General features: G+C 40.9%; 1 protein-coding gene across 1 annotated transcript in view; it reads right to left on the reverse strand.

Annotated features, from left to right (window-relative positions):
* Positions 1–25,005, reverse strand: part of HGFAC (HGF activator) — a 43,930-nt gene that overhangs the window by 14,800 nt on the left and 4,125 nt on the right. The window contains exons 4-7 of the mRNA XM_065660191.1: positions 18,999–19,072; positions 13,975–14,088; positions 12,722–12,853; positions 11,185–11,295 (exon numbers count right to left, since the gene is read on the reverse strand). Coding sequence (XP_065516263.1) covers positions 11,185–11,295; positions 12,722–12,853; positions 13,975–14,088; positions 18,999–19,072 — 431 coding nt within the window. The remainder of the gene's footprint in view (positions 1–11,184; positions 11,296–12,721; positions 12,854–13,974; positions 14,089–18,998; positions 19,073–25,005) is intronic.

The following is a 25,005-nucleotide window of genomic DNA, read 5'->3' on the forward strand; positions in this document are numbered from 1 at the left end:
ATTGCCTGACTGTTGAAAAACACACTGTGAGGATGATCTACCGCACTACAGAGTGTGGACAGCTCTTGCCAAAGATCTCTTTACTTTGACAGAACAAGGAGACACGAACTGGGGCATAGAACTGGCATTAAAATAGTGAATCACAGCACTGAACTGCTGATGTCAATTATTTTTCAAAGTAATTAGTGTACCAACAGACCTCAAAATCACAAGAAAGCATAGGAGGAGGTCCTATTTGGGACCTAGATGTCAAGAAGTTTGGTGCAAGTCTTTCCCTGTGAGATAGCATACAAATAAGTGGCAAAATTTGCTTTATTGCTTGGCCTCCAGACACTTGTGAGATGATGAGAGAGCATTTTCTCCCACTTGCACCCTGAATCAAATTCTTTTTATTTCAGTAACTGTGAATATAACATTACATCAAACTCATATTTTAGCAACCATAATCTAGGAGTTCCCAGAAAATAATTTGTCTATCATTTGTATCCCTAGCGATAGTAACCATTTCTTGGCAACCCTACCATTTATTTTCTGGGCAAGTTGCAAGTTATGCCACTTTGTTTGCCTGAAAGAGTGTCATAAAAATACCATTATCATGCTGTATGCTAAATTCTTTCAATTATCTGTGGAAGTGCCAGGTGCTATTTTTATTTGTACTGTATTTATTACATTCAGAAATAATTTAGAGTTGACTACTTTTACAAAGATGAAACAAGAAATAGTGTTTCAGTGCAGAACCAGGGCCATATTCCACAATACCCATGGTTTGGACATCTTGTAAATGGTGTTTACAAGTGCTCATCCTTGTTAGGCTTAAAATCCAATACATTTCTGCTTTATCAGGTCTGCCAGTCATTGCTAAAGCTGCCAGAAGATTTTAGCTGCCAGAAGATTTTAGCTGGAAGAATTTGGCCGCTTTTTACATCATCCCTCATGTTCTCCTTCTGTAACTAAGAAGTTTAGATTACATGTTGCACTTGTTGAGAGGAACAGTAATACCTCTCAGACAGTTCTTTTTTCTTTTCAGTTTTATAAGGAATATTTGGGGCAGAGGAGTAAAGTGACTTAAACTCGTATCTTGTGGAGAAGCATCTAAGTTAATACAGTTGTTTTGTTAGTAGCTTTCTATTGATCTATTCTTCACTCCAGCAAGCTGTATTTGACTGGTTTACAGTATCAACACAGTATCCACATCACCACTCATTGAAAGGCATTGGATGCATCTAAGACCATTGAGAAGTATATGCAAAGCTGAATAGATCACCCATAGTTCAGTAGAAACAGTTTTCCAAAAGAATCTCTGCAACTAATTCAGCCGTACAGATCTTTTGCTTCTAATACTCTTTTTTTTTAATGCTGCAGCACTGAAAAAATCTCTTTTTCCCTCTTTGTCAGAAATGATGTGTAGGTGGTCTGCTTTCAGCAGTTCTTGAGGGATTGCTCTGACTGGGAACTGTTCTTTCCCAATCCTTTATAGCTGGTGCAACTTCTCCTAACTCTGAAACATATTTATTTTCCTATGTGGAAGAAAGGAATGGGCAGCATAATATATGTATTTTTGCTGTTCATTTGCTTCCCTCTGGTACTGCCAACAACTGTGTTGAGTAGAAATAACCTAAACTTTCAGATGATGAAAGTTTTGATGCAAACGCAGATTCGAGTTAATCTGCAGACCTATGTCACTATCACCACTGTTCATTTCTTCTCAGGAAAAAAAAAAAGGGGGGGGGAGAAAAAAAATTAAAACTAGAAATAATTTTAAAATCCAAAAGTTTTAAATAGTTCACATAAAACATTTTCGTTGTGTTGGGATGGCATATTTTATCTGCATGTCACACCAATCCTTTGCCTTTTCATTTTTCAGTAAAAAGCAATTTCAGGTCTTAATATTAAAAGCAACCTGAAATAGCAGTTATCCAACCAGTTCTAATTACTAACTTCCTGAGAACACTTCACAGGACTTTTTGTCAGCAGATCTTGCTCCAAAGTTCTGTAGTTATATACTTGAACATTTTGGGGAGTTTCTTTTGGAAACCTTTCTGTAGAAAACGATGTCTCTTTTAGATTTTCTTTTCTCCAAAACATCTCATCGGCAATTCTGCTAATATTTTTGAGCTTTGACTGTATTTTCTCTCCAGATAAGCTGTTTCATTCTGTTAATAAAAATACATATTTCCCCTTATGGTTCTAATCCTGGGATGGAATAGTTTTAAATAACTCTTTCATTCAGTAATGCCTTGTTTTATCCCCGAACATCCTGTTATGTTTTTATTAAATACAATGTTAATTTGGGTTTTTGTATTGCTCTATACCAGCTGATGTAAGCTTCTGCTTAGTATCGGCTTTACAAAAGATCTTCTCCAGTGTCTCAATTATCAATTATCCAATGGAAGAATTCTTTAGAAAATCATGAACTAAAACAAAACCTTGGTGGAATTCGGAGAACATCCTTAATCCAGAGCTTTTCCTGGAGCACATGCCCAGTCTTGTTGTAGTGCCACAGGAAGCTCCAGAGTCAAAGGCTTGAGTGCTTGCCCTACATCCCCTGCTCTGGTCAGAGAAAGCACTCACTAGATAGCAGCTGGTTTGCCAGACAGCGTTTGTATGTCTCTCAGGCCTTTCTTATACATCTATCCATGTATATTTCCACCTAATCCTGTTTCATCTTTTAACAGTGAAAATGAATAGCTATAAGCGATGAAATATTATGCCTTTGCATTGTTTACTGCTTACATTGCCTCAGCATTGCAGGATGTCTTGTTCTCCAAGGCATCATTTGCAAGGGTGTAAGTTTCCTTCCTGCATGAGCTGACCCATTAGATGCCTGTCTTTTGGATCATTGAGTCTATAATTTTTTTTGGTTCACCTAGAAGTTCCCTATCTCCTTTCCTGAGTAGACATGAGATCCCCTCACAGATTAAAGGAGTAAAACTCTTTGATTTCAGAGAGCTGCATTTTCTTCTGCTGCAAGGGCAGCTAACCACTAGTCTGAGCTGGCAATAAATACATGACAGAGGTAGTCTCCAAAATTCGTAGAGATTGCTATTACAGGCATTACACTCCATCAGATAAAACACTGAAAAACCCCAGGTGTTCCAAAAGCAATAAGGTAAATATTCCTAGGCACAATGAAACAAACCACACAGAGAGCTTTAAAGGACATACACATTAACCTAGCACTGCACCCCAAGGAAGATTTGGTTTATCTTTCATTGGCTCTCTTTGCCACTGAAAATCTCTGCAAAGATCTAGGAAGGTGGCCAGGTGTGCACTGGCTGCACTGAAGAAAGCATTTGCCATCTCTTTCACTCCTTGATGATGGATATATGTAGTCTAAACGAGCAGAGCCAGGAGATTGCATGACAGCAGCCCAGGACTGGACTGTTCCTGGTTTGAAACAAATTACCTCAAATTTTCAGGCACTAATGCACATCTGTGAAAGCAAGAATAGCAGCATGTACTGTAGCTTTCAGGGTGTGAGAATTAATGAACATAAACCACAACTGAAGAATAAAGGAAGCTATATATCTATTTACCTATATTTCTATATAATTCTGTAATACATCTATGTTTATCTAGATTTCAAAATCCCTGTTTGGGCTTACGATTTACTACAACAGGAGATAATGCATGTCACTAACTTAGAACAAATAATTGATTCAAATAGCGGTGCTGCCTCCTGGTTTTTTGAATCACAATAAAACCTCTGGACTGACAGCGCCTAACACTGAAACAAATCCCTGCTGACAATGTAGCCCGATTGTGAAACACATAAACAGTCTGCCAGAGCCAGAAAATAGGCAGAAATGTGGAAAAAATGGCATCCATTTGTAATGAATTAAATTTAATAGAAATTAACCATATAAAATAAGAACAGATTTCAGACTGTGAAAATAAAGCGATTTATATAGCACAAAAGGTCTCCCTAAGTTGCATCCTAACATAAGGATAGCACACTCCATTCACTGAAACTAGAATATTTTTAATATATTTCTTCTTCAAAATAACTTTCTACATTTGTACTTGCAAGTACTTAAATCATCTGAGGTAAAAATTAAGAGATTCATGTTTCTTACAAAAGTTAAGCTACAAATCTACCTTCTGGGTAAGTTAAATTCCTCCATATAGAGTTTTAAACCTGGAACTCTACGAAATCTGACAGTATTTTCTTATATCTTAGAAAAGAAATATCTTAGATAAGAGGAACCGCTGGCTCTTTTTCCATTTCATTTTTCTATTGGTTATCTTCAAGTCTCACACAATAGTTATGATTGCCAAGTCATATATGCAATCAAATAGGCAGGTATATAGAGCTGAAAGGAGTAATGTATTTAGGAAATAGGTTGCCAATCGGTAGGGGAGAGAAATTCCAGCAGCAACAAGCAAATCCCAGTGCTATATTATTTTGACATGGATTACCTTACAGGAATTCCAAGAGTATTGGGGTAATTCATAGTGAAAGCTTTTATTCTTTTGAATAAACCTGTAGGTCCTTATGTGTTAAGAGTATGACCCACAATAAGTCTCCAGACAGGAAACGAAACAGGCTGTATAGCAATTAATTTTGGTGGAGGATGAGCAGTTGCTCTATAGAGAGGCAGTAATGAGAAGGGTCTCTGAAGCACATGAAGCACCCAGCATGGGCTGGTGGGAGAAAGGCAATGGGAGAGATAAACAACGTAATGGAGACTTTTGCATAAATCCAAGGGGTGAGCTGAAAGCCTGTGAGCTGCTTGAGCTGCTTAACCATTTCTACCACACTGTGATTTCAGCCACCTTCCTAACTGACAATTGTACAGCAGAATAGGGATGTGTGGATTAAGAGATGTCAGTGCCCTCACATTTCAAGAGATGTGCCCTCTATAAAACATAATTAACTGACACCACTGTCATGCCTCAAATAAAAAAAGACCTTTATGGTTTTGAATTGACCAGCATCCAATGACTAACACTGCTGCCAAGTCAGGCATTCTATCATAACAGTAAGTACTAAGCAGCTTCTTCATATTAGTAGCTGCTAATATTAATTGCGTTAGTTTATAGTAGGATTAAAACAAAGACTTGTTATCTAAAAAACACACCACTATAGAAACACAGAAGGCAACACGGAAAGCTTAGTGTCCACCAACATCTGGAAAAAACATTTATTTGTAAAAATAAAGAAGTCCTTTGCTGGTCTTGAACCTGTTGCTATCTCTGTCCGAGGAATTTTTGACAGTTCCTTGGAATTTGCCTTGTCACTCAACCCTTACAGAGTTAATCCTTGCTGTTTGCCATACTGCTAACAGTATAGCTCAGTGGCTTTCTCTTCTCTAGTCCACATTTGCCAAGATGTCAAATGTAAATGACTAATCCATATCCTCCACGCAAATGGTGCTTCCTACTTTTGCGTTTTTCTTTGTATCAGCCAAAGTTTGTATTATGATTCCTAACTCTATAAAGAAACCTGGGAGATCAGAGTAGCCTCTCCAGTGTTGCACACCTCCATAAATGACTCCTTATAATTATCTTCTTGCAAAGCCACGTTTACTGCTAGTTTCCTGTTCACCATCAGCTATATTGACACTTGGTGCAATGAATCAGAAGTGGATTCTTAGTTGATAACGCCATGCTCCCTCACTCCTTCATCTTCCAATCCCTCCTACCTTTTATCATTGTAATAGTTTACTAGACCTAGTTTTTCTCCATATAACTTCAGCACTATTTGAATTATTATGAAATAATTCAAAATCTGATGAAAATCCAACCCACCACTACTATTTCTGCAACAGTGCCCAAGGCTTTCTCTAAATTATCTTTGCCTCATTAACCCTTGCCCTACCCTCATGCAAACTCCCAGAGGACCCATGAAACATTACCCCAGCAAAAAACATAATCGCCTCTCCAAGCCATATCAAATTGCAATGATGCTTTTCTGTCTGCTGACTCTGACCTTGTTATTACACCTCACCCTATTTCTTCTTTGTTTTTTCCTCTGGGATCCTAGAAAACAAAGAATCAAACACTAACCCAAAAGCATTCTAGTAGATTATAGATAACTTGGTAAACAAATCAAATAGCAAAGACTCATTATCTTCTTTTGTCTCCTTCAGAAGAAAAAGACTTAAAACTTTCCCTCCAGCCTCCAGAGCTGAATTTCCTTTACTGAAGTACCTACATTAGTAGAAAACTGCAAACACCCTATTTCAGTAAAACAACCACTAAAAGAGTGGGTTTGCTGTCTTTTTCTCTTCTTTTATTACCTCAAACTCCCCCAGTTTAACCCCCAAAGATTTGGCCTAGAGGGTTTTTTCCCCGTATGTAGTTATATATTCAGCTATTCTGTCATCTTCCTTTTCTAAAAATCTTCAACCTATTTCTGACATACAACACCACATCTCCTTATGTAACCATAAGCCTTCCACAATTAGCATTCCAACTCATACTTTCTTTAAAGCTATGGTACCCCTCTAATTCAAACACTAGAAAACATAAAGAGCTTTCAAAAATAACTTAAACAACTTCATACTTAATCATGACCAGAACACTAGCAAAAACATCATTGCTACCTAAACTTTAATCCGAAGAAAAGTAGAAAAATATTATCCTCTGTGTAGTCCTCCCAATGCTCCCAAATCTATCCTCTACTGGAAACCATAACCACAGTGACGCGAATCCAGGCAGGTTTTCCATGCACTGCTTTCTTTTCATGCTCAGTTTAATCATGAAAAGCATCAAAATTTGCCATAACTCATCTATTCCACTCATTTACTGTGTTACATGTCTACCTAAATATTTCATATAATAAATATCACATATAATACAATATTACATGGCTATCTTATTTTCACAAATAGTACTACAAGAACACATCCTGAACTGTTGCTGAGTCCTAACACAACAAATGGGCCAGAAATAAACCCCAACTAGCCATAAAAGGCAATGTACCACTCCATGATTAAGGCAATTCTCGACCCTAAAAATCCAGTTGAAAGCTAAAAAAACATTGCAATAAGTAGCGTTAAATCCCCCCTCAGTTATTCACATGTGACTACCAACTATTCCTCTGATCAACAGTAACACAACCAAGCCACCTACAGAGACTAAACGTTTCAGGAAAAGCTTTGGAACTAATTAAACAGAATGAAGATTCCCCACTAACATACCCCTCAGTAAATCAGGAATAAACCTAAAAACATAAATGAGACTCCCAAATCTACTGCCACCCCACACACAAAACCTGTAACAAAGCAATGTTAAGGAGAAGGAAGTGCTTTTACCCAGCAAATGGGGCAAAATATATAGAATCATGGGATAGTTAGGGTTGGAAAGGACCTCAAGATCATCTAGTTCCAACCCCCCTGCCATGGGCAGGGACACCTCACACTAAGCCATCCCACCCAAGGCTTCATCCAACCTGGATTTGTTTCCACCTGCATATCAGCTAAGGCCAGTAGTGTGGATGCAATGGTGGGGTTTCAACCACAGGAACCTAAAAGCACCAATCCTTTAATAAAAAATCTACAACTCCTTACTTCACCCTCCAATTCCCTTTAATGTCTCCATAAGTTCATATTATAATGAATTATCTGTCCACTAGCCAAATAGCTCCTCCTCTTCCTTTAGCTCTGTGTGCTCTGCATTCACCCAGCATCTCTATCGTGACTCCTATCTGTTCAATGAAACATAAAATGTCTAAGTGATTTTACATGTTCATAACTGTTTTTCACAAGTTATCACCTCCAATGAAGCTAAATACTTCTGAAGTTAAACATCTCCCAGAAAATTCCCTCTCCACTCCACCTGCCTATACCAGCTTATGCCAGAGATAAAATATCACCCTCACATCCTTCTGAGATACCACTTCTTCCCCACATTTATCACTGATGAAGTGACTAGGTCTGGGTCATTTTTGTAACATCTCTGTACAATGAGACCACTATGGCTACTCATGGTTGGATAACTATGAATCTCCACCTAAAGCCTGGATCCAGATCTCAATCAGCAAGATCTCTGCCTCTGAAATGAATGCAACTACTCTCTTAATACAAAATCCCTGTTCCTGAAAATAAGTGCATATTTAAGGGCAATTTTTATGAATTAAACTTAATTTGAAATGGATTTTTGAACAATTTTAAACGGCATTGTTTGGGAACAAATTTGTTGGTGGTGTATCTGATTTCCTTTGAAACTGTACTGAAATCTTATGCATATAAACTCTGTTAGAACTTCTTTTAAAATGGCAGTTCTTTCTTTAGTACTGAAGGTTGCTTCTTTAAGGGCTAGAAAATAATGTGTTACCACAAAGAATAGAAATCTATATTAGAAGCTGTCTTTTGTATATCAATCTCCTTTTTTATAGATATCTCCTATGTTACTTTTATCACCTCCCATATTTTTTTTAAGTCAGCTCATCATTTGCCAGTAGCTGCATGGTCATTATGATAATGGCTTGGCAATATATATACATATATATATATATAATGATTGTTTGCAAGAGAATTTTAAGATCGGTGAAAAGATGATTTTTGAGTACTGACAGGGACCCTGTAGCCCAAAAAAAGGAACAATGGACAGATAAATAGGTAGCTGCAAAATCACAAAAGTTATGATTATTCTCTGTTACTCACTGTTCAGAGGGGGAAATGAAATTACCAGGCAGTAGGTTTTAAGCTAACAATAGAAAATACTGTTTCTCATCACATCTATTTAAATTCTGGAACTTCTTGACACGGCATGCTGTGAAAGGGAAAAGTATGAAGGAGTTCTAAAGAGTTTAGACAAATTCATGGAAAACAGGTAAAGGTCTATCAAATATGATGGTCCAGCCACCCGCTAAGAAAATCCTCAACCCGGAAGAGGAATTCCTAGATATTTCCTGCTACATACATTACCCTACTGTAGACTCTACAAAGTAGCAGTCGTCCTCTGCTTTGCCAGTGCCAGTCACAATAATACTTAGAACTGACCCAGGATGGCATTTCATTTATTAATATTGGGGGTGGGGTGAGAGGGTGACGTCAAGATAAATTAGCTGGTTTTCCATTAGAAACACATGACTACTGGTTATTCTTTGTAGAAGTCAAGGGCAGGGGACATGAGGGAGACCTCAAACATCACAGCCCAATAATATTTCAGGGTACTTACTGTTTATTGAATTTTTCTTTATTTAACCAAAAAGACTTTTTTTGCATCCCAATTTGGGTTGCCTCTATAAATGAGTAATTTAGAATACAGTACATTTTGGAGACACTGTAACTTGCTCTGTATCATGCACTATAAGCATCAACTATTCAGACTAAAGGGTAACCTCACAATTCAGTCCTGTTAGACAAGGGAAACTATACAAGGCTGTAAAAAAGCAAAAGAAAGAAAAAAGCCAGCTGTGCTCACAGCATCAAATTGAAGGTTTGAAGAAAAAATTAATCCAATATATATTTCAAAATCAGTTCTGTGTGCTCTCTGAGCACAAGCTCCGGGTGCTTGCACCAGAACGCCATGGCCCTAGTGTGAAGATGCCATCATGCCTACAGACTCCAGCACCAATTCATCTGAGTTAATTTAGAATTACTAAATCCTGGCAAAGAGGCTTTTTTTCATTTTTAAACTCATTTGCAAGGCCCTGACACATACACACAATCCTCCAGTTCCCGTTTTGTGTGGGGGTGTTAGGCAGCTGAGTGCAGATGGATTGTAAGCATCTAGAGCCATTTGTTTAGCAAACCAAATGTGTGCTTGATTATTTTCAAGTAATCAAAGAGCACCTGCTTATTTCTTGTTCTCAGCTAGTCAGACAGAAACCAGTATTACAGCTATAACACTGTCACCCAGATATTTATAATCCAGGCCATGCTGGGTGAACGTTTATGCACATTTTGGGCGCAGGAAGCTGATAACGAAATAGGAATTGGAAAAGCAGTTTCATGCGAAGATGAGCAGCGCACAGTTCTCCCCAGGACACCAGGTCTCACGTGTGTCATGCACACACAGCCCCTCACCCACATCCATGCAGCAGCATTCACAAAGCCTGGGACAAGTGTCCCTAGGACATCTAGAGCACAAAAATCCAGATATCACTACAATATTGCTCCTTCTGAAGGACTTAAAAGAATCACAAGCCCATTTCGCACAATTCATCTGGTACCTGAGAATGAAGGTTCAAGACCAGTTCATATGTCATTTAATTTGCCAGTTCTGCTATTTGTTATTCCAGGTGTACTGCTGGTATCCCAAATCATTTCTTTCCTGAGATTATATAGCTGGCTACAGCATGTCAACTATCAGAATAAGAAAAAAAGAATACCAGATGCCAATTCCATTGCTCATTGCCATGATTTTTCACCCCACCATCCACTCAGAACAGCTAGGTGACCACATAGCTACTGGGAACCTTGTCTTCAATTTTGATGAGCCCTGGATTTATATACTCAGAAAGACATTGCCAGTAAGCTGATGGGATCAAAGACCGACGTGACTAAAAGTCTATTGCAATTTATGCCCAAAACCTGCTGCATTTGAAAAGTAGCCACTGGCATATCTTGAGGATTTAGCATGCAATTAAGCTTTACAAGCAGATTTAACCTCTGCAGTGAGAAAAGTTAAGTCTTCTGGAGGAAAACTATATCGAAAACTATAACAAAAACTATGTCACGTCTAATAAGAAACAACACAAAACTAACATGTAGGCATCAAAAAACCTGCCTTGGTCCACCAGTTCTATTAAAGATCTTTAGGTAAACTATACTGGGCTAAAGGTGCTGTTATATTAAAGCAGTAGATAACTCACTTTCCACAATAATCTAGTGCTACCAAATATAGTCAGCTGCCAGATTTTGTCAGAGTATAAATCCCTACTTCATGAAGGGTTGCATAGAGTGAGGAAGTATTTGCAGTAGAGTACGGCTCTGAGACTGATGCTGCAAAATGGAACTATGGGCTTATTTTATGGGCATGAGTAATTGGATTAAGAATTCTGTGCTTAATTTTCCATGGAGTCAAGGACATGAACAAATATTTTTAGCATCGGGGTGTTGGTGGTGAAGAGCGTGTTATGTTTTACGCTGGAGGACTGCATTAATCACTTGTTCTGTGTGACTCTTCAGTTACTACAAGAAATGCCTGCAAAGGCAAAATACAACACACAGGCCAAACCCACTCAGATGAAAACTCCAAATTCTCTGCCCAACAGTGGGTTGTTGTACTTACCAATATTGCAATACTTTCCTGCAAAATTTCCTTTGCAATCACATACTGTTTTCCCACTGAGGGTAACCATTTTACATTCTCCACCATTCAGGCAAGGATCATGAACACAATCTACAAGCAGAAATGAATGGTCAAACCGAAGTACAAGCTATTAAGGAAAATCAGTCCATTTTAACTCACTTTCGTACACCTTCTCCATGCATGTGCATTTTGGGGAAGTTTTCCCGTTTTTACTCATCTCAGACGTACACCTGATGTAAGATAAAGGAAACTGCTGATTTCTTCCCACTGAGGTCTGTCTCATTGTTTTCACTCTTATTGGATAATGTCAGCCTAGCTATTGAAAAATATTATCAATGAACAATAGGTAAAATGGGGGTGGTGATTATTATTACTGGTGGTGATGGTGATGGCATTAGCACTTCTTTCTGTACAGAGGGTTCTGCCAATTCCAACTTTGCCATGGAGCTGCACTAAAATGTATAGTAATGTATCTAGTAGGGAGCTCAGTTAAATATTTAGAATCTGTGACTGGGGCGTATTCAGATCTATCAGATTTCCCAAGTCTCCCATGGACTCCCTAGAAAAGCCAGCTGCTCTCCTAAATAAAGCTTAGTAAAGACCTGTAGAAAGCCACCAACTCTGTGTGCTTTAATTTCCAGTTCCGTAAGGTGGAAATAAAAAGATCTACCTATTTCAAAGGACTTTAATGAAGCTTACTTAGTACTGTAAGTTACCTGGGAGCTTAACAGTCAGCCAGACTGAACAGCACAATAGCCATACCAGAGCACATATATAGGTGAGGCATATGGTTTACTTATCATAATCTCTCCTTCCTAAAGGGAGGTGCTATGCTGGTTTCATCAGGAAAGTGACAACCCAAAGCGCATGCCCTGCAGCTATCTGGCCAGCTGAGCTGGGCACCTCGCAGCCCCAAAACAAGGAGGAGGCTTCATAACATAAGCATCAACCCAGCCAGCGCTGGGGATGTTGGGCTAAAAATCATGGGGACTTTGGGGCTATTGCAGGGCATGTGGGATCCTGGAGGCCGGTAGAGTTTACGTGCTGGCAGCTCTGGAGTGGGATAGGATTGGGAAGAAAACCCAGAGGTGAAACAGCAATATGAAGCAATTGTAGGCGTGCAGGGAAGAGTAGAAGAGGGTGTGACTCTCAGACAGGTTACCGGTTTGGAGGAGAAATTTTGTCATTTCAGCTATGTAATCTGTTGCATATTTTTACGTAAGGCAGATCAGGATTGCATCCCTCTCAAAGAAAACACTGACATATATCCCTAAATATAATGCATTAATGCATATAATTGCTTGCTCAAATAAAAATGGACACATTAAAGTGGTTTCCTGGGTCAGCATTACTGCTCACACGTGGAAAGAAAAGCTAAAACGTTCCCTTTCGGGGAGAGTACATGAACTGCAAAAGCAGTATTAATGTGTGTAACACTGCTCAGCTTTGAAATCCTCACTGTCCTTTATCCCCACTCCAAGCAGGCCAATAGCCATAACAGGTAACAGCGTCTTACTTTTGTGTTCAGCGCTCCCGCACTCAATCTGGCCATCCACACACATGCACTGCTCCACAGCTCCTTGTTGGACTCTTGACCAGCTCATGCCCACATCAAAGAACTCGTAGAGACTGTTGTCAAAACATTTCTCTGAAACACAGTTTAAAAACAACACAAGCTTTCTGCAGTTATTTCTCACAAGTAATGGCACCACAACCTCCATCATTCCCTGCTCATTCTTTTTTCTTCTGTTGAGCAGATACATGTTTGTTGACAGTGCTTCTAAGCAAGCCAGCCTTCATAGTGTAAAGGTACTAAAACACCGTAGCAGCAGCACCAGGACCTTAAGGCAGAGGTAGGTTTCTCCTAAAGCCCTACCAGCATGACAGCATCACCATTACTTAAGTCCTTCTAAAGTTCATTCAGCAAACACAAAAACTCAAATCAGTGGTATATACTTGTGTCTGTCCTACTTTACTGCATCATCTGAGATCGTGGGCTGTTCTACAGACAGTGTATCACCAGGACTGAAAGGGGCTTCGTTGCTTATTGTTGGGAGACAAGTCTAAAGCTACAGGGAATGGGGTTTAGTAGTGGATTTGGTTGTGTTAGATTAATAGTTGGACTCAATGACCTGAAGGACCTTTTCCAGCCTAAATGATTTTATGAAAAGCGTTCAATAAACCACAGCAAGCACAGCTGAAACCCCTCAGTTTAAAAGACTAATTCCTTGCTTGACACACAGTAAATTGGGAATGGCATCACCATGAAACTGGAAAAATAACCCAGACAAAGTTTTTTGGCCCAACTCTCATTGAAAATTACTACCCTGAAGCTGTCCAAGTGCAAAGCTGACATCACAAGAAAAGTCGTGATAGACCATGTGTGTATATACATAGAGGATAAAAGCATCACCTGAAATTATGCTGCTTTTTCATGTTTCTCTGCCCTACACACTAGATGATATTATTAGTAATTTCCAAGCATGTTAGGGATATTTAAATCTTAAAACCAGCAAAAGGGCGGGGAAGAGGCTCTTCGTGTTTCCCACAGCTTAATGTCTCTCTTGATTGTATAATCAAGCTATTTTCAGCTGTCCTGTCAGTAATGGATTATCTGTCAGAATCATTTGGAAATCCACCTACACAAACATTCATGCTGCAGTGGTCTCTCCCATCACAACAGCACTACCTTTTCATTAAGCAAACATTAACAAGCTGTACTTACTGCTTGCATTTCATGTTGTAATACTCATGGAAGAAGATACTTACTCATCTGACAGTCCTCGCCTGTGAACTCCTCAGGACAGGTACAGTGGTACCTCCGATGGCCATGCGCAGGAGAGCAGGTCCCTCCGTTTTGGCAGGGGTTGTTTGCACAGTGATCTAGATAGGCCACATAAGAAGTTGCTGTCAGTAGGTACCAGATAAGCCATGCTTTGTTGCAGCAGGTAGCTTGGTTCCATGAACCATTTGATTCAATGCACAGTGGGTTTAATACCATTAACTTAGAACAAAGCTTATCCAACCAACTTACAGTGGGTTCGTTTCCAGCTGTATAGCAGCTGTATTTATTCAGCTTTCAAAAACCATGTAGTAAATCACTGAATTGAACCTTCTCCCCAAAGTAACTTGTCCGAAGGCGGTAGGTCGAGACATGCACGAAGTTGCCAGAGCTGCCTGTGGTGAGGAAGAAGATGGGACTAATGCCCACAAGATGGAGCTGTGCCTTTACACTGGGGAGGGAAGGCTGCAGCTCGCTCTCTGCCCGGGTTACTGCCCTGCTTGCTTCTCACTTCAACATCAATGACCAGGGCCATGCAACTCCCTTTCAAATTACACAAAGGACAACCCTCGACAGAAGAATTTGCTATGGATTTTTGGATTATGCCAAAACTAATGGACAGCTGGAACAAAGGGAAATAAAATAAAGCAAGACAAGGGCATGTCCAAGTAAATCGGGCCAAGCAAGATTAAACTGGATCAGCCTAGTATATCTCTGTTTTCTAAGGGATTTCTAACTCATGGGAAAATATAGTGGGAGAGAAGGGGATGTGCCAGGAAACTCTCTAACTCCTGTGATAGAAGCTTTACTTGGCAAGATGCAATACAAAAGTCGTAAGAGTCTTGCTGGCCAGGCAATGTTCCTGATTTCAGGCAGTGCTGAGGGATGGAGCTGCCCTGAAGTTAACCAACATCATGTTTTATGCCTGCTGCAGAGCTGGCCCAGCAGCTTGCCTGCATTCAAATGCTTTTTTAATGCTAGCCAAACTCTGCAAAGGCAACTCCAGAGTTACTCAATCCAGGTGCTGCTTCAGTAGAGCGTGGGACTTAAGCATGGGATACAACATATAGGAACAGGCACACACATGGGGTTGGAGCAAAGCATGGAAGATACAGCCTGAAGTCTGCTGCAATGGTGTAAATGTGAGGCTCCCCTGCATGGATCAAAATATTTACTTCAGAACAGAGTGGTGTAATTGCTATCTGATAGCAAGTCTGGGTGTATTCACTGGTAGTTTCACTGTGGGATAATATCAAGGGTAAACAAGTAAAGGCAGTGACATTCCTGCTGTTCCTGCTGTTGGATAGTTATGAAACTTTCAGTGGTGTAATGTTTTCTCAAAGGAAAATCCTGTATTTCCTATTCCCATCACATGCAAACCATGACTTGGTCTCCAAAACCATATTCTGGTACAGTGGTGCTCTAGCAATTTTTTGTACCCCCATTAAATCTGCAAAAAGCACTTCCAGTCTTCTATTTCTTTCCCAGTTGGGTCCTCACTACATCCCACCCACCCCTCTCGTCTGACATCCCTGGGGTGCTCTGCATCTCTTCCGACCTTTCCTGAAGTCCAGGAGCATCTTCTACTCATAAGCACATGGACACATCACAGTTCCCTGCAGGGAATCCTGCCCACTTGTAACTATCCATTAACTGGGGAGTGTCAAGTCCCTGCCTGCTCTGCCAAAGCCCAAAACCACCCAGCATTATCTCCCCACCCGCATGGGTGAAGCACTCCATGACTCCATGCTTGCTAGCAATCACCTTGACTTCAGCCTCACCTCTCTGAGGCCCTGCTGAATGAGCACTACTCTTGTCTCCCCTTCCTACCCATATCTTCCCACAAAAACTTTCTGTTTCTGCCACTCTTCTCCCCAAAACCAGGACTGCTCTTCCCCAGAGCCCCTTCTGGGATGATGCCTCTTCCTCTTGCCCATGCAGCCCACACTGCTCTACTTCTTCTTTCCATATGAGTCCAAATGTCTCTTAAAATACCCACTGTCTGGCACTTTCCTGCCAGAACTCTGGGCCTCTCTGGCGTTTTGGCCATTTGCCCAAGATTTCCAGACATTCAGAGCAGTAGTCCTAACAGAGTGCCCAAAATCTGGAAGTCCCACACACAGGGGCGTTACACATTTACGCATATACGTACATACATGCACAGACGAGTTGGCCCATGTGAATGAAGGGGCTCACATTGGACAGCTACTACACAGTCTCCACAGGGATCTCTTGGGCAGGAGTGGAGGATCAGCTGGGAGCCTAAACAAATACCCCCTGAAGGCAGTGATAAAGCTCCCACTGATTTTAGGGGTGGGTTGAACAAGGGCTTCAGGTGCCAATGCAGCAAGCTCTGACTCTGCACAGTAAGATCTCCTTCCAGCAAAGCCTTCCTACCTGAGCTTCACTTCATCCTGAAGCTAAAGGCTTTTTGGTTAAACTTTCTCTTGAATTTGGCAGATGCATTTCCTGGATCAATGCCTCCAGCACTTGCTTAACATTGATTTGTAAGCAGATCCAATGGTTTCAAGTTGACTCCCCACGTACACATGGTACTCTTGGCCTGGAGAGAATTTGTGCTTCAACCTTTGCTTTCCAGCAGCTCCTTCCCCACCCCAGTTCACATGCTCCTCACCAATCTCTCATGACCAGAGGATACTTTCTCCCCCAAAATTAAATTTTTTTTCTTGTTTTTTTAAGCATCACCGAAGTGGCTGAGATTGCCCCAAAGATTTTCTATTTTACAAAACAAAATCATATATTTTCTACATTTTAAAGATCAGCATTATTCAGTTTGACTGCTTCTTTTTCCCAGCTATCTTCCCCAGCAGGCAAACTTTCCTCCCATTTGCTTGAAATTCCCTTCAGCTATTATGCCGTTCCTTCCTTTCAGCCTCCCCATAAATCTTTTCTCTTGGATGGTGATCTGCTAAACGTTTTCCAAGACCAAATACCATGCTTAAAAATATAAGCAGACTTGTGTTTCTAAATAAATTAACAGCTAAAAAACTTTAATTTAATTTTACAAAATTATTAAACCTTCCAGGAATAGTCTTGTCTTTGAATCAGCAAGCAGTGATCTCTTTCAGCTACCCCATCCTTTTTTCCCTTTCCTCTCTCACTCATATAACTCATAAAACCTTTTTTTCCTGGAGAAAAAACAGTAACCCTCGCTGACATTAAAATATATTCACAGAGGATACTGACCCTGTTTGCCTCAGCAAGGGGCAGGCAGACACAGTGCCTTTCTTGTTGCAAGCCACCCTATCCAACACTGTGATGAGTAATAGGCAAAAACGAGACAGCAAGCTCAAAAAGGCTGGAGGTGGCTGCACATGGGGCTGGCAGGGCAATGGTGATGGGCAGATTGAGGGACAGAGGTAACACAAGGCACCCCTGAAATGCAACACTAGGCTTGGAGAGGTCACGGAAAAGCCAGCCACCACCATGACAGCGTTGTACTGGAGGATTAAAGTAGTCATTAGTTAGAGCTTCCAACATTTTAAGCTCTGGGAGGGCATTCATGAGCCTGACTCTTGCAAGCATAACTGTCTATAAAGTCTAGGTTCATGTCTGACATACTTGCGTTACAAAGGCACATACATTGCTGCTTGTTTGGGGGTTAGGTCATTTGTCTCTGATCTACTGTTAATCTGTTTTAAAGCCAAGCTGGAAAATAATTTAAAGTTGTTAAGTTTAAAGTGATGATGCTGTGCACTGCTTAATTTTAGACTGTCAGCATGATTCAGCTAACGCTGGCTTTTCAAGCGCTCTGGTAGATTACAGTCAGCTTGGCGGTGAGACTCCTGACAGGCAGCAAACTCCCTTCAAAGGGATGGTGGAAAATGTCCTTCGTTTGAAAGTGGGAAGTGAACATCTAAGGACACCTGGTCATATTTCCCTGCCCATGGCAGGGGGTTTGGAACTAGATGATCTTAAGGTCCTTTCCAACCCTATTTCATGATTCTATGATTCTATATCCCACAGACGAGAGAAGATAGGTCACATTTGAAAGTGGTTAGATGAAAAAAAGAGGAACAGGATCAGGATTTAGACAAAGATCCAAAAAAACCTCAGGGGCATCAAGTCTGATCAATGCAACACCAGATTTTTCAATGCTGGTCTGTCACTGTATAAAGTACGAATTAGATGCATATGTTCTTTATAAAATGAGATTCCCCAGCATCCAGCTCATGAAACATGGAGCTGGGGAGACAGAGACAAGCAAAGATCAGCCATCAAGGCACTCCTGAGGACAAGGATCCTCACTGAACTGCTTGGGACATGGTGCTTTCACCCAGCGTGTCAATGAAAGTGACTCACATAGAAACAAGAGCTTGCCACAGACCTTGGCTTCCTGTTTTAGACAGACTTTCACAATGAGGTAATTGTCGCACTGGAGTGTGGTGACCACATGAAGTTGTAGCACTGTTCAGCAAAGTAACCCTTGCATGGTCCCTCAGTACTCCTGCAATGAATGCATCTGTCCTCTTGTCTTCTCTGACACAGCCCAAAGCCCAAGGAAGTCTGGTTTTGAAGGTCTGCTCTTCACCATGAGATCTCACGGAAGCAGAGCTGGAAGTGATGGCTGTGTGTTGTACAAACTGTGAAAGGTTCCTGTACCTTCTAAAAAACTAACTGGTCAGACAGAAAATGCAGCTGATTAAATGAAGGGAAAACTAATAGGAACATCCAGTCTGTGAAGGAGAAGACGATCACCTCTGTGCTCAGCTCCAGCAAGAGTTCAGATTTGTGTTGATGTTACCATAATTTCTCCCCATGATTTCAAGCTAGTCAACAGAAAGTGAATTAAAGACTGTGTGGTATTCAGAATCTCATGTGATGGTTATGCACAGTCACAGAGAGATCCTGGAAACATTTAATGTGAAGGCTTGCTCTGTGTACACCAAATAAAAGTAGCACCGAAGGCACTGTCCCCTGTCCCTCCTTACTGCAGGTGGCAAAAGTAGGAGCCAGGTACCTGGAGCAACTCAGCAATAGCTTGCCTTACCTCTATGGTCTTTGGGCAGCAAAACACAGTGTCCCCATCTCCTGTCCCGGTCATAGTTATGTGTTGTTGAGCACCTGAAAAGAATAAAAGGTGCAGTTTAGTGCAGCTTTCAACAACCTGTATGTTTGCTCTGAAACTGTATGGCCTTCAAACATTGGCAACCTGGAAGCTCATACTTTTTTTTCTAATTAGCATCTGTTTCATTAAAACCCTTTTAACATCAGAGGGAAAATAAGCTTTCTTTTGTTAAAGATGCTCTGCCCCATTTCTCTCAAATTAAATACAGATTGAGATGTAGAAGCAGGATCTGAAGTCTCCAGTGAACCCTCCAGAAAAACCCAACCTTCTTCCCATTTCTAAAATTAGAAAATGAAAGACAGAAAAGAAAACCAAAACCAAAGTAAATAAATTATGTCTCCTTTATTCATCAGAAAACAAGCAAAACAGGACCCAACTCATTTCTGATGCCGGTCAGTTACTTCAATAATCTGTGGAGGCAAGAGACTGTCCACAGAGGCACTTTCCTGTGGCTTTCAGCCACAAACCTATTTTGCACCTAGTTCCTCTAAAGTATTGCTATATTTTAACTTGCCAGATGAAATGAGGAAATGACTGACACTGCGGTGATTTCCAAACACACAGACAAAACCTCTCCTTTTTGCAGAGCAGTGAGCTGGATCCTGCACACCACACTGTCCATGGGAATCCTACTGAGACAAACTTTGACAGCTCTTTATCTGCGCACTTTCCTTGCCCTCATCCTTCTGTGATCTCCAAGGCTCAAAAGACTCCAAAGTGCATTAAGTTTAATTCTCCATTTGCAGAAGCAGGCTCATAGGCTTCCCTGAGGCCACACAAGGAGTGTGTGAGTGAACCAAGGCAGAACCTTGGAGGTCCACATCCTGTCCTAATGTGCTATCCACCAAAACATCCCCCCTAACAAGTTCTAATGCAGCAAAATAATTCAGCCTGGAGAAGAGAAGGCTGCATGGAGACCACATAGCAGCCTTCCAGTATGTGAAGGGCACCTACAAGGGTGTTGGGGAGGGACTCTTCATCAGGGACTGTAATGACAGGACAAGGGGTAACGGGTTAAAACTTGAACAGGGGAAGTTTAGATTGGATATAAGGAAGAAATTCTTTACTTTAGGGGTGGCAAGGCACTGGAATGGGTTGCCCAGGGAAGTTGTGAATGCTCCATTCCTGGTGGTGTTCAAGGCCAGGTTGGACAGAGCCTTGGGTGACACAGTTTAGTGTGAGGTGTCCCTGCCCATGGCAGGTGGGTTGGAACTGGATGATCTTAAGGTCCTTTCCAACCCTAGCTATTCTGTGATTCCATAATAAATATCAGCTACAAGGCATCGAAGAAATGGGAGTTTGCTTTATTTAATGTGCCTGATAATCCATTTTCATTATGTGTGTTTTTATCATACCTTGAACACTTGTGTTATCAAATATTTTTTCCCCCTAGGATGTCACAAGCTAGACTGAAATTTTATTGCAGAGCACGTCTACCATTTTACCTGCCCTACTTTGCTTCTTAATTAGATGCTATGTGGCATTAAATATGCTTTCATTCCAATGGAACATCTGAATAGGCCACATATACTAAGTTTGGTGACCTCAATTATAGAAGGTGCAGAAAAAGAAAGGTGGTTGTTTGTCTAATACAGATTAACTTGGCATTTACTTAAAGAGGCTGTTTTCTCACAGTCACTAAGGCCTTCACGACTCTTTTGGGAGTTGATGGAAATTTCTCCATGTTCCTTCATTGGGAAGTGGATTGTGCTTTTTTAAAAGACTGTCTATTATGCACAAGGATTAAGGTGAGGAGTACACTAAAAATGATTCTCAGCATTGCTGTGTCATTGGTGGCAAAATGCTCTCTGACTGAACACTTCATCCGTGCCAGAAATGATAGGGAAGGAGAATCCAAACTTTTCCAGCTTTTCTAGTTGATGTAATTATTGATCTGGAAGAGCAGTGCTACACTGGGCAGCATGGAAGAGGCAAATGAAAAAGGTCCTGTGTATACCTAAAGAATGCAAGCAAACTGTGATCATTAGGGATTAAAAAACTATCTATATGCAAATTAATACTCTTTGGAGTCTTCCCAGCAACAGCCAAGTTCTAAGCACATGGAGAACTCATTTTTTCCCCTTTTAGATGTTTTCTGCTGTTAGAGATTCTGACTAAGGCTTCTTCCACTAGCTTTCCACAACCCATTGGATCTCCTACGCCAATGTTCTTCACAACCAGTCTCCTTCTTCCCCTCCCCTTGCAGTGACTATAAAGAATTGGTCCTCCCCTGTGATGCCAGGCTGCCTCCTCAGTGCCAGCCTTCTTGTATATTCACATAATCCTTTTGTATTTTCCAACATGTATTTCTCACTGTCTGGGAAAAGCTCAGTGCATCCTCAAAGCTACTTTCTGGTCTCCCTCCTTTTCTTTTTAAAATGTCTTCTTTGCTGGAAGGCTTGTCAGAAACGTGATGGCATTTCAGTTTCATAGGATGTTATCCTCAGCAGCCAGATCAACCAAATGGGCTTAGTATTTCTTTGTGTTACTTGTAAATGGGCCCACTCTCTAAATTTATGAGATAACAAAAGTCTTTACATCAGCCCATTACATAATATTGTTAATAAAGAAGTGAAAACTTGCAATCATGGGTACTGAATTAATGACACCAGAAAAGGCATAGAATCACAGACTGGTTCAGGTTGGAAAGGACCTTAAAGTTCATCCAGTTCCAAGGAACACCTTCCTCTAGACCAGGTTGCTCAAAGCCCCATGCAACCTGGCCTTGAACACTGCCAGGGATGGGGTATCCACAGCTTCTTTGGGCAACCACTTCCTGCTCCTCACCATCCTCACACTGATGAACTTCTTCCTAATATAGAAGTCCACTACTAAGGATTGATTTAAACAACATTTTAAATCTGTGTATGTCAAACAACATAGGGATGGAGAGATTAATGGTATATTATATTATAGATGAGGCCTAACTGGTAGGCAGGATAAATGGAAAGCAGGCTGTTTTACCCATCAGGAACATTGGGAGCCTTAATAATAGGACATTTTGGAGAGCAAGTAAAGCCTCAGGCCAGAGGCAGGCTGGTGGAAGGAAAGAGCTCTGAGATCATACCTGGTGCTCTCACAGTGTTCAAGGTCTGTAGGTTTCCTCAGACCCTCTTAAGGTGTTGTCTTGACCAGGAGATGGCCAGACTTTGCCTCAGAGCACTAGAGCAATGAGCACCAGAAAAATCCAGAGCCTGACGCTTGGTATCTCCTGGCTCAACCCACATGTCCTTCTCCTTCCCAGGACTTGTACAAACTCTCTATCTTGTAATCCAGCTGGCCAAAAAGCTCTCCTTTACACTGTTTTCAGTCTGTGCCAAAATAACTAACCTCCCTAATCCTAGAGAAGATGGTAAGATCACGCCATTCCTATACAGACCTAAGACCACTCAAAACAGCCTGGCACAACGGGGACCTTCACATCCATCACTCAAGTGCAGGATAAGGCACCTCCAAGGTGTCAGTCAACACCTTCACAGCCAAAATCTGAGCCAAAGTCTGCTCCTGCTATTCCTCTTGTGCAGGATCTCAGGCAACACATCCCATCACGGGACACAGGGGCAGGGCACTGGCAGCATTCCTTCAGCCACTGTTTGGCTGCAATACAGACCACCCTCCCCATTTGCTCTCATGGGTGTTAAATGCATTCCCATTTTGTCTGTCCCTAAGCTGCTTTGAGTTTCTGGAGATACCCTGAACTTTAGCTACTGTTACAGCTAATTTTTGGTTTTCAACACAACAGGCGAGTTTACATGACATCTTTATTACCTGTTAAGAGGCCTCTAAATAGGAATTTGCCTGTGAAGACAGATTACAATTACAGGGAAATGCAATAGAGGATGCTGTTAAAGGAAGTTTGTTATTTGAATACTGCAATTATTTACTCTTCTTTCCTATATTTTCAATAAATATTTATAAAGATACAACTTGTTTATTGCTCTCAGAGAAAATAGGGAGAGGTTTATGCAGTCAGGACTGACATATTGAAGCATTTAATGTTACAAATGGACAAGGTCACATAGAATTGTAGAATCATAGAATAGTTAGGGTTGTAAAGGACCTCAAGATCATCCAGTTCCAACCCCCTGCCATGGGCAGGGACACCTCACACTAAACCATGTCACCCAAGGCTTTGTCCAACCTGGCCTTGAACACTGCCAGGGATGGAGCATTTACAACCTCCCTCGGCAACCCATTCCAGTGCCTCACCACCCTAACAGAAAAGAGCTTCCTCCTTATATCCAATCTAAAATCTGATCATCTAACATCTAACAATCTAACATCTGATTGCCTTTCACGTTTAACCCTTTGAATCAAGAGCAGCTTTCATTAATGATATCCAGCTTTGCATTAAGACAGACACTGCTCTGATATGCTTTCTGCTGAAGGACCATGTTTTTATTGAACTGAATATGATGGGCTAGCACACGCTATCTGCGTAATATGTAGTATAAGAAAATATGTAATAAAATTAAAACCTATTGGAGCAGGCTTTGGCTTACACTATAAAGTCCTGACTGTAGTCTTGTCTTAAAGTATGACCTGAGGACCAAGGACAAAGACCCATTAAGTGTATGTATAATCTAGCACTCTCCTGCTTTGGTCTCCTTTCATTTGCTCCCAAAGAGGAAGGTTACATCCACCCTTCCATCATCTCCATCCCTACTGGCAGGTAGAAGCAGGCAGAAGCATCTGCCTGCTGCCTGCCAGGTGCCCTGGGATCAGTTATTCAGCATCAGTCCCGCACGGGCTAGTGCCAAGTCAGACAAAAATTCCTGGAGCAGTTTCCCAACCGCTACTCAGGGCTCTTTTCCCTGCATCTCTGAGCCTGAAGTCACACATTTAGGCTGCTTCTAGTTTATGAAAAAAGAGTAAACACTGGCCAGGTCAGCCATGGGGTGAAATGGCCTGTCAAAACCAAACAGCTCCAGCTGTTCCCCTCCTCATCTCCCCATTTGTAAATGGCTTTTAAAAAACTGGAACCATGGGAGCAAGTTGTCCAAGATCAGCTCTAAAGTGAATGAGCTCTAACCTTGAATCCAGCCAGTCACAGGTTTTCCTTTTTCTTTTAACATTTCTGTGGCCCAGCTGGCTAAAACCAAAAACACAGCGTCATGTATTAACAAGATCATCTTAAACATTGCATGAAATTAAGTGGGTCCAAAAGTCAAGCTCTTTGTGACTACAGTACATCCAAGACAAGATTCAAACTGTAAAATTATTCCTGTTCTCTTACCTTAGTTGAGATATTCTTGAGCTCTTTCCTGGAGGGGTTTCTTATCTGGATTGTACCTATGGATGCTGGGGAAATTCAGAAGTGGTCTCCTAGACTGAAGCCCTGTGTCTATTCGTGTAAGAAGTTATGTTCTGTGCTGTTTACATGACACCACCACTTAAACTTGAAACAAATTCACCATCAGAAAGATGACACAGATCATGAAAAAATTAGATATCCCAGTATAAAAAATGAGATTTCTGCCTTGCATGGACAGGTAAAATTAATCCTATCAAATATTTCCACACTGGAAACATCCAATTATATGCCGTTCACATAGTTCAGCTGTGCATATGTTTTCACATTACTGGTACTGATATATTCCCTGCTTTGTTGCCTTTGATTTCTCTTAATATATGCCCATTAGATAGATTCATCTGCAAAGTTAGGCTTGTTTATTCAGGGCTTGCTTCAGTAGGGTTTCCACTTGGCCACCCCTAACCCAAACTGAATAATGAATGCTTTTAACAACTTCTGAGTACATAAAAGAATAACCTTTGCCCAATATAAGGAGGCCTGACCTTAAACACACTACTAGAATAAATCATTACCTAACAAACAGGAGTAATACCTCACCTCTTAGTACTGCACTGTCCAAAAGGGGCCTAGTGCCAATCTGGATAGAAATTAGAGACAAGGAGTTAAAAAAAACCA

This window comes from Lathamus discolor, chromosome 1, assembly GCF_037157495.1.
Source record: "Lathamus discolor isolate bLatDis1 chromosome 1, bLatDis1.hap1, whole genome shotgun sequence".
Classification (NCBI taxonomy): Eukaryota; Metazoa; Chordata; class Aves; order Psittaciformes; family Psittacidae; genus Lathamus; species Lathamus discolor.